Here is a 14858-nt window from a genome sequence, read left to right as displayed (position 1 = left end):
GTTCACTGTTTGACTTTTCTGGGCGGCCGGCGGCCTGAAGTGTATCACATGCTATGTGACATGTATAATAATAAAAACTTCTAAGTTATGCAATAAACAACATATTATTATAAAGCACTATACGAATATGTATCTTTAGAAATCCATTTCATATAATAATAACAACAAATACGTACATATATTTGACAAACCCAAATAAACCTTTGGCCTATACACCTCTCTCATCTAAACCGACCATCTCTCATGTAATAGAAAGAGATGCACCATAGGTGATCTGTTGTACGTACAATCACGACACATGTGACGTCAGAATTCTTTCGACCAATCGTGGAGCGTATACAGTCTATTGCTATTGAATGCTTTTTCAAGAACGTTTAACTAATTCTAAGAATAATAATATAGAAATATATTTATATATTTAGAATCGATATTTTTTGATCTACATGAACATATTTTTTATAAGTCAAAATATTTTTTACTCAACTTCCTTATTGATTGTAACATTACATCCAGGTCCCTGGCCGGGAAGCTGCGTGTGGGGCTGGCAGAACAGTCGGTGCTGCAGGCCATAGCGCAGGCCTGCACCGCCACGCCCCCGCTGGGCACCCAGGGGGAGGAGTGGCCCCCCAAGGTGCTTAATGCTGCTAAGGGGCAGACGGCCGACCAGTTCAAGGTATTACTCTACATATTAATCCTCTTACTTATAAATGCGATGTAAATGTAACGCGTAAAGTTGGAACTGGAACAGTGAAAACTTGACTTATTACCACGGTGCTTGTATAGTTGAATGAAGCAGTCTTTAACCAGGCTTATGGCTGGCTTTACCATACTGACATTGAACTGGCGTATTAGAATCTAATTAGTAAGATGGTAATAGTTTAAAAACGGAGTTGTGCGGTGGTCCATCCTCTCTGCCTGCCCTGCGGAGAAAGAGCATTTTTTCTTCTTCTTTCGTATGGTGGGGAGTCAGAGAGGGGCATCTAGGTTTGCGAGCCAGACCTGTAGAACAGACTCAACATGCCCTCATTGCGTCTGTGCATTGCTTTTGTGCGTCGATTAGTACATTTCAAGAAAGAATTTTAATATTTGAAATTGTAAGATAAAATTGACCACACTTCGTGCACACTTTTCTATATGTGTAACTCTTCAGTTGTTAAAACTAATATTTTTTCAACATTAACTAACTATTCCAGGCCTTGGTGGATGGTCAGGCGCTCATCCTGAAGACCACATACTGCTCATGCCCCAATTACGACAAAGTGGTCCCCATCATCCTGCAGTACGGGATCCCCGCCCTGCCGGAGCACTGCCGCCTCACTCCGGGGGTGCCCCTCAAGCCCATGCTGGCCCATCCCACCAAGGGGGTGCATGAGGTGCTACAGCGGTAAGTCAAGCAAGGCATGCTTGTTAAGATCTTAAGGGTAGAAGCTAGTTTATCAAGCGATGTAAGTATCTAAAATACCTTATGCTATATTGTAGACGAACAATTGATAATCGACAATTCAAGTATCTTGGCTACCGCCATACATGCACGGAGGTTCTTGCACAGGCACACTGTGCCGACATTTTGTTAACTCGTTGGTGACGCCAATCTCCCTCGTCCAGCCGGTCAAAGTTGTTACCACTGATGTCGTTGAGACTTTAAACATGATGTCACTTGTGTCAGACATTTTCTAAATTCGTCGGTGACGCCAATCTCCCTCGACCAGTCGGTCAAAGTGGTTTCCCATGATGTTGTTGAGACTTTAAACATGATGTCAGTTGTGTCAGACATTTTCTAAATTCGTCGGTGACGCCAATCTCCCTCGACCAGTCGGTCAAAGTCGTTTCCCATGATGTTGTTGAGACTTTAAACATGATGTCACTTGTGTCAGACATTTTGTAAACTTGTCGGTAACGCCAATCTCCCTCGACCAGCCGGTCGAAGTCGTTACCACTTATGTCGTTGAGACTTTAAACATGATGTCACTTGTTGAGTTACCACTTACCACTTATGTCATTGAGACTTTAAACATGATGTCACTTGTTGAGTTACCACTTACCACTTATGTCGTTGAGACTTTAAACATGATGTCACTTGTGTGCTTTATATCAATGCTAGGAACAAAAAGGTCAACAGGTACAGCAACTGTTTGGTTGTGAGTATGAAGACATTCTACTTTAGATTTCAAAGATTGGTTGCGACGTGGGTCTTGTGATTTCAGTAGCGTCTTGTACGGTCTGTGCGCGACAAGTTATTGGCAACCTGAGTATCAGATACTTGTGGAAGAAGGTTCCTCTTTCAATGGATCATGCTATTCTTAATAGTGTAAAATTGCTCCCCCTAAATTCCACTATCTAGGTAGGGGATTTTTATGAATTACAAATTTAACGATTTAAAAAAATATATATACATATAACGTAAAAACATGGAATACAAGGTGAAATCTAGGTGGATTTTTTGGCTTTAAACCGCAGAAAGCAGTTCATGTTTCCTTAGTAGAGGTATGATATTAATTATATCGAAAATTGAACATTCTGAAATCTCCATCGCTCAAGTGGTTAACAGATTGCAGTCTTTGGAGCACAAATCTCAGGTCCTTGCTCTACCGATATTTCAATGGAAGATGCTCATTGATTGTTTGAAATTAATTGTTATTTCCAGATTTGAGAATGTGGAATTCACTTGCGAATGGAAGTATGACGGAGAGCGAGCGCAGATTCACGTCCCGTCCAAAGAAGTGGACGGCGAGACCGTGGCGGACGTGGCCAATTCGTCTATCTACAGCCGCAACCAGGAGAACAACACCTCCAAGTACCCCGACGTGCTTGGCAGGCTGGTCAGCACTATGAAGGATTCGGTGCAGAGCTGCGTTCTGGACTGCGAAGCCGTCGCCTGGGACAAGGAGAAGAAGCAGATTCTTCCCTTCCAGGTTAGTCTCCAACTCTTTACTTATTATTATTATACCCATTGTGCTATCTCCCATTTTACCTCATTCCTTTAACAGTAACCCGGTGTCTTTGATAAAGTTCACCAGGTTTGTCATTGGATATTTGGCTATGTCTCTTGGTTCCACAATGTGTATTCCCAGGTCTCATCCCTTCTCTCCAATTCCCCTTGGTTCCCTGAAGGCCCCACAAGGGAAAAGAGCTCTATCTCTCCTCCCCACTCCTCCTTGGTTCCCTGAAGGCCCCACAAGGGAAGAGGGAGTTTTCAAATGATCTAATAGAATCCCAGATAGTCGAGCCTTGTTCCCATCAGGGCGGGACATTGGCACCAATTGGTGTCTCTTCATCCTCTTCACATTTCCTGCATCTATTGATATTTCCACTTCCAACAGCTGCATATCGTCGATGGCAATCCATCACCGCGTAAATCATATTTGGCCACTTTTCAGGAGAGACATAAAACCACTTTTCTTAATATATTTACATCGAAATCGCGGCAAATCATTTTATTTTTCATGTTCAATTGTCTTTACAATTATGTATTTAAACACATATACGTTTTTAACCGAAAATAAAATAATAAATGACTTAAGCGGTGATGTTCAGTAAAATACGGCAAAAGTTTAGACTTACGCGGAAATTTATTCTTGTTGGGAGTTAGGTATATAATATCATTATAGTTTTAAAACACGGGAACGTGGAAACAAATGTTATTTTTTTTTATTTTTAATAATAATAATATTTTACAACAAAGTAATATTATGTTACATGACATTATTTAGACAAATAAAATAGTAGATAGGTACCTTATCATAAAAATACACAAAATTATTAGTTACTCAATGACACCGACAATCATCAACGTAAAAATTTAGCTCATCAATTTTTTTATTTAAAAAAAACTTACACTGTAGGTACCCCGTGTAATGTTAAAAATATAAAAATAAAGTTATTGATATAGTAATGAATCATAATAGCTATGACAATCTTGCGGTATTACAGATTTCAGTTCCTGTAAATGTTTCCACTTGGATTCTTTGATTTTAATTCTATCTTTGTAAAGTTTTGGAATCTATATTATCTTTAACTTTTTCTTCATGTGCCTTATTTTTACGTACGATGTGTCTTTTCCAAACCTCATCGCTAATATTCCCAACGTCGCGTCGTGACCACAACATGTGTCACGCCGATCTTTTTTGGGCATAAAAATACTCATGTTTTCTTTTTTAAACACATTTTTGAAAGTTCTGCAACTCATGGGACTTCCTACATTTTCCTTACAATAATCTAAATAAATATCATACAGTTGAGCCAAGCTTTTGATTATTGGTTCTAAGTACAGCTTTTTTGTAGATTTACGACAATAGTGCGATTCGAGTTTTGGAAGATCGTGAAAAAACTTCAGTAATAACATTTTTTTAGATTTTTCTCCTGTTGTTCGTCGCCTGTTCTGATTTGTCATGGATGACATCGGAATCATTGCAGATTCTGATTTTTCTGCCCAATACCTCACGGTCCATTCCTTAATCCCCAGGTTATTCAAAAACGACATTTTGCAAACTTGGGCTGTAATATTTTCAATGGGCAAAAAATACACCAACGTGCCTTGTCTACGAGAAGTACTTGTTTCCGATCTTCTTTGTTTGGGTTCTTTTTTCATTACATTAGATGCAACAAATTGTTTTCTCTGATCCCAATTTAGTTTTGACCAAAACATTTGGAAAATAGATTCTCTAGAACCTTGGTTAAGTTTGGGTCAGTTTCGTAGTTTTGATCGAATGCACATTTTGGATTTGCAAGCTGGACCCATTTGACGAGCTTCTTTAGGCACATCGTGTACCATGTTGAATTTCCCATCTTGCAGTAAACTTCTTCTGTAGCCTAAATAATCTTTCCCTTACATCCTCAATTTCTTGTTTAATAATCTTGATGAATCTGCGTGTATGTCGCCATCACTCGGCCGATTTGATGGGGATGCTATTATTTCCCAAGGAGATAATATAGTACCTGGTGTAGGAGTACTGTAATCCACCACCTGCATTTCAATTGAAGTTGAATCAACTTTACTATAATCTTTTCATTATTTATTATAACAAAAGATGTTGAATTATTATTAATGCTATGAATATCTTGGCATATGTATTCAGGAGATACCATCGAGATCAACTCCGCACTGTCATCTGTTGTTGGTGGCTGATTTTGGGAATAATCAAGAAAATTCCAAATTATTTATATCAATGTTTTCTATATTTTCATTTGTAGAAAATTCACCAACTTTTTTTCCACTGCCCTGTTTGTCAGATAATGTATTTATTCCGAGTTCTTTGCACATGGCATCAACAAATAACTCATCATCGCTAGAATCGAACATTTTGTTACTGAAATAAAAAATAAAAAATAATAATTAATATATTTGTTTCGCTATATACTATTAGTAAAGTATAATATATAATTATTAGTAAAGTCACAAAAATTAAAAAGGACAAATCAAAAAAGAATGAATTAGCGCGTATCTCACGTTTTCCAATACAATGAAACGAATCATTGCGAAGTGTATCAACGCGTAAGTTCATAATGATTAATAATAACGTCTACCGTGTGCACAAACCAATGTTTGCAATATATAATTACTTAGTCTCATAATACATACCTTTTGTAAGACATCCGATGAACAGAAAACACATAAATTTAAAAAAAACTGTTGTAATCAGCGAAATAACGTGTTGCGGCAATGACGGTTGGTCAACGACTGAGATAAGCAATGATTTTACCCAAACGGAAGGCAAATGAGATGCGCGGTGATACTATTTTCATTGTACGACTATTTCCTTACATTGAAAAAATCCTATAATAATCCCAACGATGTAGGTTTATGACCGCCGTCGAATGGCATTTCAGGATGACTTACGCGGTGATGTTACATACGCGGTGATGGATTGCCGTCGACGATATGCCTCCTGAGGTAGCAGTGTTCTGTTAGTAGTCCTACCAGTTCCCTCAGAGAGTGCACTGTCCACATTGAGTAGTTGCCAGCTCGTCTTGGGCGGGAGTCGGCAGACTTTCAAGTGAGAAGAGTCATATTATAATCTGCTGGTTGAGTGAAGGTGAAATTGGAGTTGATGTTGGAAGCACCACGTACACCTGCGCAAAGGGCCGCATCCAGCTCGTGTGTCGTGGTCTGCCGACCTGTGGTCTAGGGCCCTGATTCTGCGAAATGATGAAATGCAAAATTTAATGCTGCCCAATCTACTTATGCTAATTATTCAAACCTCACAGTGAGTGAGTATTGTGATTGGTTTGCAGATGGCGGCACTTGCGTTCGAAATGATTTCATTGTAGCAAGATGTGTAAAGATTTGTTTTTATTTCTTTTTGCAGGTTCTGTCAACTCGCAAGAAGAAGGACGCCAACGAAGCGGACATCAAGGTGGCTGTCTGCCTCTTCATGTTTGACCTGCTCTACTTCAATGGAGAGTCTCTGGTGAAGAAACCCTTCGAAGAAAGACGGAGACTCCTTAGAGAGAATTTCGTTGAGGTTGAAGGTAAGATGAACAGATTTCCGGCTAATGATCATACAAAATACATTTGAATCAATTGTCAGGCCGATGAACCAACAATTACTGTGTGGGTGCCTCAGTGGAAGCGAGCAGTAGCCAGAGTTGGACCAAGGATGTGGTGGATAGACTCTGTGGAAGAGGATCGAAGCAGGACAGGAAGGACTGAAGAATGGAGGCCAATTTTTTTTATGTTTCACCTCACAAAAGCGCCCCTGTCCATGCAGTGTAAAGGCAGTGAAGCTGTGTCGCCACCTGGTTGGGCAGTGTTCAGAGGCGGATTAACTGTTGAGAGCGCCCTAGGCAAGCACCTCATCGGCGCCCCTCTAGCGACCACATATTATAAATTTTAACAAGTACCTAAAGTAGCCGAATTTGTAGTTAGGTGGGTTTTACGTGAAAATAAAAATTTCGTGGGAGGGGGGGGGGGTGGCTAGAGAATTTCAAGAAAATAAAATTTGTCCCGAAAAAAAAAATTCATAGGGGGGGGGGGGTGGCTAGAGAATTGTTTAAAATTGATGTTTTTACGTGAAAATTATGTTTTTAACTTGACTCTGAAGTAGCCCGACCAGTCGCCTTTGAGATTTTTTCAGCGCCGATTCTCGTTCTGAGTAGCCTAAATGGCGATATATCGCCCTCGTTGGCAACACTGCCAGCTATCTTTTTTTTACATACCAAGTTTCATCACAATCGGTTCAGTAGTTTTTTTTCATGAAGAAGTAACATATACCTATACAAACACACACATATACACTTTCGCAGTTATAATATTAATAGGGATAATTAATAAAACATAAAAAATTTAAATGATCAATTATTTATGTAAAGGAATAAGTACTCACTAATAAGTACCTACCTAGAAAGGCCTAGGGTCCCTTTGTGTTTAAATTACGACTTTTATTTTATGCACTTTTCAAATGTCACTTATGTGTTGTTGTGCCAGACAGAAGTGTATGACACACAAGACTGTAAATAGGGCCGGTGATCCCAATCCGTGGAGGCAGAAGGCGTCGTCCTTCAGTGGCGTCGGGGCGTAGAGCGGGGCGTCTCTGTAGCCGTTGTAGCTGGTCCGATGCTGATACTCGTCCTTGCTGTAGAATCCGGGTCTGGTCGTAGGGGCAGAGAGGTCCGGGGTGAGGCGAGGGTCAGAAGAAGAAGAGAAGGCGAGTAGAGTCAGAAGTCGGAGCGAGGTAGAAGGCAGAGCAGAGAGAAGTGTAGGGCTGGTGGAGGTTGCTGGCTATCTGCCTTTCCAAGGGACTGTTGCCCGTTTTATAGGACCCCGGCGGCCTTCGCTGGCCGAGCGACGTTCACACGGGCCCGCTTTCTCTTTGATTCCTGGAATCGAGGCCCGTGTTTGTGACGTGCCCGCGGCCCGCCGCCGGGTTGGCTACCGCCTCTCGGCCGGTAATTTGGGGCTCGTGGTCGAACGCGACCACGGCCTCTCTTTGTTCAGGCACGATCCTCAGAATCGCGCTTGTGGAACGTTCTGACGGCGAATCACCTCGCACGCCACGACGGCGCACGGCCCCTTGCTTCGGGCCGGGGCCGAACGTTCCCTCTCGTATAAGCACGACTCTAATAATCGTGCCCGAATTAAATGCTCTCATGATTTTACCAGCTCTAACAGTACTTCTCTGCCCGTATACCTCTATCCAAGCTCCGACGTTTCATTTATTGATAACTTTTTACATTTTCATACATAGTTACATTTACATTTCAGTTACATACATTTTATACATTTCTTAATTTAGGATTTATTTTTATTCTATAATTCTATATTCTCTAAATTTATTTTATAATTCTAACGTGGGTGTCTGCGGCCGAGCCCGGAGCAGTCCGTCCGTCACAGTTGCCTTGGTTACACTTAAACAGCATTTATTTATGAACAGCATTGTGTACTCGCTATGTGGCTGACTGAGTGACTAATAAAAATAATGTAATTTTTTAATATAAAAAAGGACGACAAATAAACTTTAAATGTCGTTTCTTTGTACTTCAGAGCAACGCATTGTTTTATTTGTCTTATAAAACGATATTTTTAGTGAAGAAAAATGGAAAAGTTACGATTCACATTTACAGTGTTAGCAGCATTGGGTGGAAAAACCGGTGTGAACTGCATAACTTCAATCGAGTCACCCGATGAACATTTATTTGATATTCCTGATGATTTGAAACTTGCAAGAAAACACACCGCCATAACAACTACGGACGTTTTTACTAAAATTCAGAATTCTCTAAAGAAAAAACATCAAACACGGAAAATATTTATTAACCGGTATTTCAATGGAAGATGCTCCAAGGAACTAGCATCATTGATCCCCTTGGCACCGGTGCATAGTCGGGAAACACACCAAACGCGCGCCCAACATATGTACACGGTTGACATTTGTCATGTGACAAATGTCAAACGGGTTGCTTCTACGACTCGTTATTGTGTTCAACAGCTCGGCTGTGGAACAATTTGCCGGGCTCTGTGTTTCCTCCTTCCTACAACATGGGTCTCTTCAAGACCCACGTTTACTCCTTCCTCTCCTCAAAAAGACCCTCCACACAGCATCTTCAAAAATGACAGAGGCCCTGAGGGAAATTATTTTCCTCAGAGCCTCTTGTGTTGGGTTAATGTAAAAAAAATATAGGAATTACCTTAACTTTTGAGTTTTAACTTTAAGTTTTAATTTTAACTAAATTTGAGGAAAATTTACTTAGATGAAGGTGGGAATTTACAATTTGGTGAACAATACCTGGACGAAATTAAACATGATACGAGACTTTCTGAAAATAATAATAGTAAGGGTAGTGAAAATAAAAATCTAGGAAAAACAGCAGAAAGATTTTTACTCGAAAAGTTTTCAGGAAAAACATCCAAGTGTTAACCAATGGATCAATGATTTATTTATTTATTGTTTGAAACACTTACAGAGTGTTAACTTATTAAATTATTACATTAATATTATTGCGTGGGAATGTGCACAGATATTAACACTCCAATTAAAAATGTTCACAGCATGCGTAAACAAGGTTCAGTTGTTACTAGGCGAAGATGCTAGTAGTGAGAAAAAACAGAAATAATAATAATCAAAAAGAAATATAAAACATGAATATAAAACATGAATATAAAACACGAATATAAAACATGAAATATAAAATATAGTGAGTGTACAGAGAAAGATGAGGAAGAAAAAAATGAGAATTATAAAGCTAATAACTGTTATTAACAAATTATAACTGTTCTCCATGACATATTATGGTAGAAGATTGTTAATTTGTTTTTTAAAATGTGCGAGACTGTTTGCGAATATATTTATAAGGTCGCATTCAACTGTGTTGTACAGACGACACATTCGAGACAGTGGATTGAAGTATGCAATATTGTTATTAATTATTTCAATATGGAATATATTTTGACTCCTTAAATTAGGTTATTGTCTATTAGGAACTTTAATATGTATATATTTTTTTAACCTTACTTATTCACATTTCTTTGTACATATAATGTATAATAGAAAATAGTATATAATAACATAATATAAAATAACAAATTGTATGTAATAACATAATAAGAAAACAAGAAATGAAAACCCACTAAGGCACTGCCTGAGTGTGGGTAATATTAAAACAAAATATTATATTTCCAAGTACCCAAAGTACAAAATAGACTTAAAAAAAAATAGTATAAAAAGTTAGTATTACAAAGGTAGAATAAGTGAAAAAGGTTTTTTCAGCTATTATAAAAATATGACAGACAGAAAACAGACAGATTTTGAGTTTTTTTTTTTTTTTTTAGTTATTATAAAAAATAAATAAACAGAAAACATATTGTACTACAGTATAGAAAGTTACAGAAAGTGAAAAAAATTTATCTTCATATATTCTCTTACTCAATGAAAAATCTGCATTTTGATTTTGATTAAATCCATTAATTGCAATGTATTCTTGTGTTTCGTTATTGATATCCCACTTGACTGGGTCACATCCCACGATAAACAGTCTATTTTGCGACTGCCTCACAACTTCTACGGCTGACGGAGTAGGCAGCATGGACAAATCGTGTTGTTTAGAACTAGTAGGAATTTCACATTGAATAGACTCGGTAGAAGACGCACTGTGAATTGCGTTAGAAAATTCCGAATCATCACTTTTTAATTTAGAAAAAAATGTCTCAATATGTTTCGTATGCTTTATAATATTTTGATTTTTTTCTTCTTTTTCCTTAGCCTTCCTTTTATAAGCTGCACCACTAGGTTTCTTCTTCAATTCACTCATTATTTGGGTAATGAACTAAAACGCAATGTACTAATTAATTCACACAAATACCGCTGCGAGTACGTAATCAATAGAAGCGCGCGTAACCGGCGACATCCAAGCTGAAAGTGATGAGTGTGACTGTCACCCCGTCATCCGTTCAGAAGTCCGGTGCCGGCCGCTTAGCCCCTGCCCCCGCTGCGCCCTTTGCCCTGCAATCTAGCAACGCCCGCGAACGAATCCACGAGCGAGCGGTCTTCTATTAAAAAATCATGCGATGGAGGCATGGAGGAATAATCAAGAAGGCGAGTATGCTTTGGAAGCTCTGCATCTCTACAGAAGTAAATAATCTTTTATATTGTGTAAGCAGGTGCATACTTACTTACAAAATTAAGTTTATATATATATTTTTTTTAATTCTAGGGGCGCCCGCCGGCGCCCCTTTGTAACTGGCGCCCCTAGGCACGTGCCTACTTTGCCTTAGGGTTAATCCGCCACTGGCAGTGTTGTCATGCAGTTTAAGGTAGGGGCTAGGAAAGGATTTATTATTGCCGGTCTTGAAGACCCCAAAGTAAATGTGAAAGAGAAAAAACAGATGCCGGTAACTCATTCCACTTACGCAAAAGCGAGTCGAAGAAGCAACCCATTCTCATGAAGCCAAAATCAATTGTGAACTGGGTTCCACTTATATATGTCGAATTTTACGCATGTGCACCGGTGCACCGGGGATCAATGCTGCTAGATCCTTAAAGCAGGCTCCATTAAAATGCCTATAGAACAGACTCAGCGTTCCCACATTGCTTCTGTGCATTAGAGATGGCAATCATTATGTTAAAAATGGATTGTTAATCAGATGAACATTCTCCTTTCAACAGAATCATTTAGGTTTATCAAGTATTGTGGGGTTCCGGCCCAGAGGTGGCTCCCAAATTCAAAGTTCTTGATATTTTTACATATAGGGTTAGCAGCTGGTCACTATTAAAGAATCTGCTTGCCCTGTACAAAACGCCCAGTTTTTTAGAAGCCTGATTTACTCGGTCTCCTATAGAGTCGCGATACTTGAGCCAGTCTGTTATACTTACTCCAAGCATTTTTGAGTCTTTATTGGACAGGGTGCTTTTATCAAATTGCACCAGATAGTCATTGATCTCCCTCTTCGCAGAAATCAGATTCGCTTGGGTTTTTTAAATTGACCGGGTTGGCCTTAACCCAGACACAAACTTTCTCAAGGTAATGGTCAACTTTTCGTCGCAAGGGACCTCAGCCAGCGGAGAACATTTGTGAAGGAGAACAAATCACACCCTAGGATGTACATAGTCAAGGCCGGACCTGTGCAGGTGCAATTGGAGCAGTCCGCTCCGGGCCGACTTGCCAAGGAGCCAAGAAGCCAAGCCACTGATAACATCTAATACAGCGCCCTCGACTTTTTACTAGCGTCGTTTGGCTCAGGGCCGGCCCAGTACATAGTGACTCTGGCCAACAAACAAATGCTAATACAGTCTCCAAAGATATTTCAAATCGGGACACAAAAAGTACAAAATAATCAAATTTATGAAACACTGCATTGAACTAAATATTTATTTACATTTATTTAACGCCCAGAGGGCTTTTACATGGTTGGTAGTATAATTTTAATTTGAGAGATACCTTGAAACATAAAAAATAAGAATAAAATTACATTTGATAAAAGCTATGCAACAAGTCATACAAACACAGAAAATTACAGCTATATGTAGGTTTACATGATGTGTTTAGGAGTATTGTTGAAATAAATGTTTTAAATGATCCACAAAACTTGCCAAGTTAGTATTGAATATGTCAACATCACCCAAATAATGATTTCCCATGGTGTGAAGTCGTTGTATCGGAGAGTGGGAAATGTAGCTACGCTTATGTGTGCTGCTGTAGAATATTGTATTTTGTCGTGTTGTTACTGTGGGTGTATGTATGTTTATAAGTTGCAGGAGTTCACAACAGTCTAATTTAGAGTTAAGTATTTTGAATAAGAACGTTAAATCATTTATTTTACGTCTATCTTCTAGTGTATGTATTTTAGAGTATTTAATAAGAAATTGAATTTTAAGTCTTCGACAGGGATATTTAATTTAAATTTTATAAAATGTAGAAATTTTTTTGTATTCGCTCAATGTTGTTAATGTGAATTTTGTAAGATGGAGACCAAAGATATTAGAAGAACGAGATGTGCTATGAGCAGTTCATACTGTGTGGAATTGTTTTGGCCAGTGTCGCCGGTTTTGTTCACCAATACTACTGCACACCTTCGCTTACGCTAAGGTATCCGCACTAACACATAGAACAGATTTCTGTGCGTACACGTCCCGATAGTATTCGAAGCACCCTAATTAGGTAGTACTCCGCCCACGGTCCGGCGGCCAACATAGCATATCTCGTTCTTCTAATATCTTTGATGGAGACCATTGAACTGAATACAGTAAAAATGAGATCTTTCAGGCTAAAATCCTAAAATAGATATCTATTTATTCTTATGAGAAAACTGTTGACTGATTTGAAAGCTAAATTATGTAATTTCATGATTCATAATTCTGTTGTATAAATGAATTAGCTTTCAAAGTTTGACAAGGCAAGGATTTTAACTGGCGATATCTGAGCATATTTTGTTTTTTTTAAATGTAGCTGTCATTTTGCCATCCGATGATATATTTTTCAATTAAAAATTGTTTTTCCATCACATGTCGACACTGGGTACAGCCTTGCAGGTCACGTGATACGCACTCCGTCTCGTTCCAGCAGCACTGTACAGATGAGACAGACAAATATGTTCAGGAATCGCTGGTTAAAATCTACCGGGTACGTGTTGATACACCCTGTATACAATATACGAGTCAGCGAGATGTGAAGTAACATTGCCCATACATTTCACAGGCTGAAGGTTAAGAATTCCACAACAAGGGATCGCTAATATTGTACAGGGTTTTCCAATAAGAGGTGTTATTTTGAGTAGCCCGCTATTTCGGTAGATGTTACTTTTGAAGCTGTCATTTTTTGACATTTAACAAATTGAAACTACGCCATTAATAAAAATGGAACGATACACGCTTCAACAACGCATTGAAATTATTAAAATTCACTTGAGTGAATCAAATGCAAATCATCTTGAGTGATGAGGCCCATTTCCACCTCGGTGGCTTCGTCAACAAGCAAAATTGTCGCATCTGGGGCTCGGAAAACCCAAGAGTTATTGTTGAAAAGCCTCTCTATCCTCAACGTGTGACTGTTTGTTGCGGTTTATGGTTCGGCGGAGTCATTGGACCTTACTTTTTCGAAAATGAGGCTGGAGCAACAGTTACGGTGAATGGATTGAGCTATCGAGAGATGATTAATGATTTTTTATAGCCGGAATCGGATGGTATTGATCTGGACAACGTTTACTTTCAACAAAACGGCACTACGTGCCACACAAGCAACGAAACCATTGATCTTTTACTGGAAAAGTTTCTTTGAATATTAAAATAACACCTCTTATTGGAAAACCTTTTAGTTAATGCGCAAGTTCATATAATAATGTTGTTTTTATCTGTTGTTCAGGAGAGTGGCACATGGCCACCAGCCTCGACTGCAGTAAGACAGAGAGCATCCAGGAGTTCCTGGAGGAGAGTGTGCGCGGGAACTGCGAGGGGCTGATGGTGAAAACCCTCAACGGAAAGGACGCCACCTACGAGATCGCTAAACGTTCTCGGAACTGGCTCAAGGTATGGATTAATATATCATCTTTTAAAATGTTAAAGGGATCAATGATACCAGTTCCTCAGAGCAATAAACATACTAATTTCGTTTGTCGGTGCATGGATAATTGTGAAATAATCCTGCGTAATACGTAACATTATTCAAGTTCAATGAACCTTTAATTTTAAAACTTGGAACTACTTATCATATCAGACAAGTGGGAACCAAAATTATTTTATTATAATTAATAAGTCTTTCTTTGAAATGTGTATTTGTTTTGTTTAAATGTTTGACAGATGCTTATAGATTGAAGATACGTTACTGAGACAATGCACATGGTTTCACTGAATTAGGTCTAGTGGACATGCTTTTACGAGCCGTTTGTATAGCTATTTCATTCATGCACACATTCTTTGAATGGCTATCCTTTT

The 14858-nt window shown here is 38.8% G+C and overlaps 1 protein-coding gene across 1 annotated transcript in view; it reads left to right on the top strand.

Moving 5' to 3' along the window:
* Positions 1-14858, top strand: part of LOC149410118 (DNA ligase 1-like) — a 30411-nt gene that overhangs the window by 10136 nt on the left and 5417 nt on the right. Inside the window, exons 6-10 of the mRNA XM_089648946.1 lie at positions 514-673; positions 1194-1384; positions 2645-2912; positions 6306-6468; positions 14290-14453. Of these exons, the coding sequence (XP_089505072.1) occupies positions 514-673; positions 1194-1384; positions 2645-2912; positions 6306-6468; positions 14290-14453 (946 nt within the window). The remainder of the gene's footprint in view (positions 1-513; positions 674-1193; positions 1385-2644; positions 2913-6305; positions 6469-14289; positions 14454-14858) is intronic.

Source organism: Hesperophylax consimilis, chromosome 28 (genome assembly GCF_061612785.1).
Source record: "Hesperophylax consimilis isolate HC1 chromosome 28, BYU_Hcon_1.0, whole genome shotgun sequence".
In the NCBI taxonomy this organism is placed as follows: domain Eukaryota; kingdom Metazoa; phylum Arthropoda; class Insecta; order Trichoptera; family Limnephilidae; genus Hesperophylax; species Hesperophylax consimilis.
The sequence above is the reverse complement of the archived record's forward strand: the minus strand, read 5'-3'. Positions and strand labels throughout refer to the sequence as shown.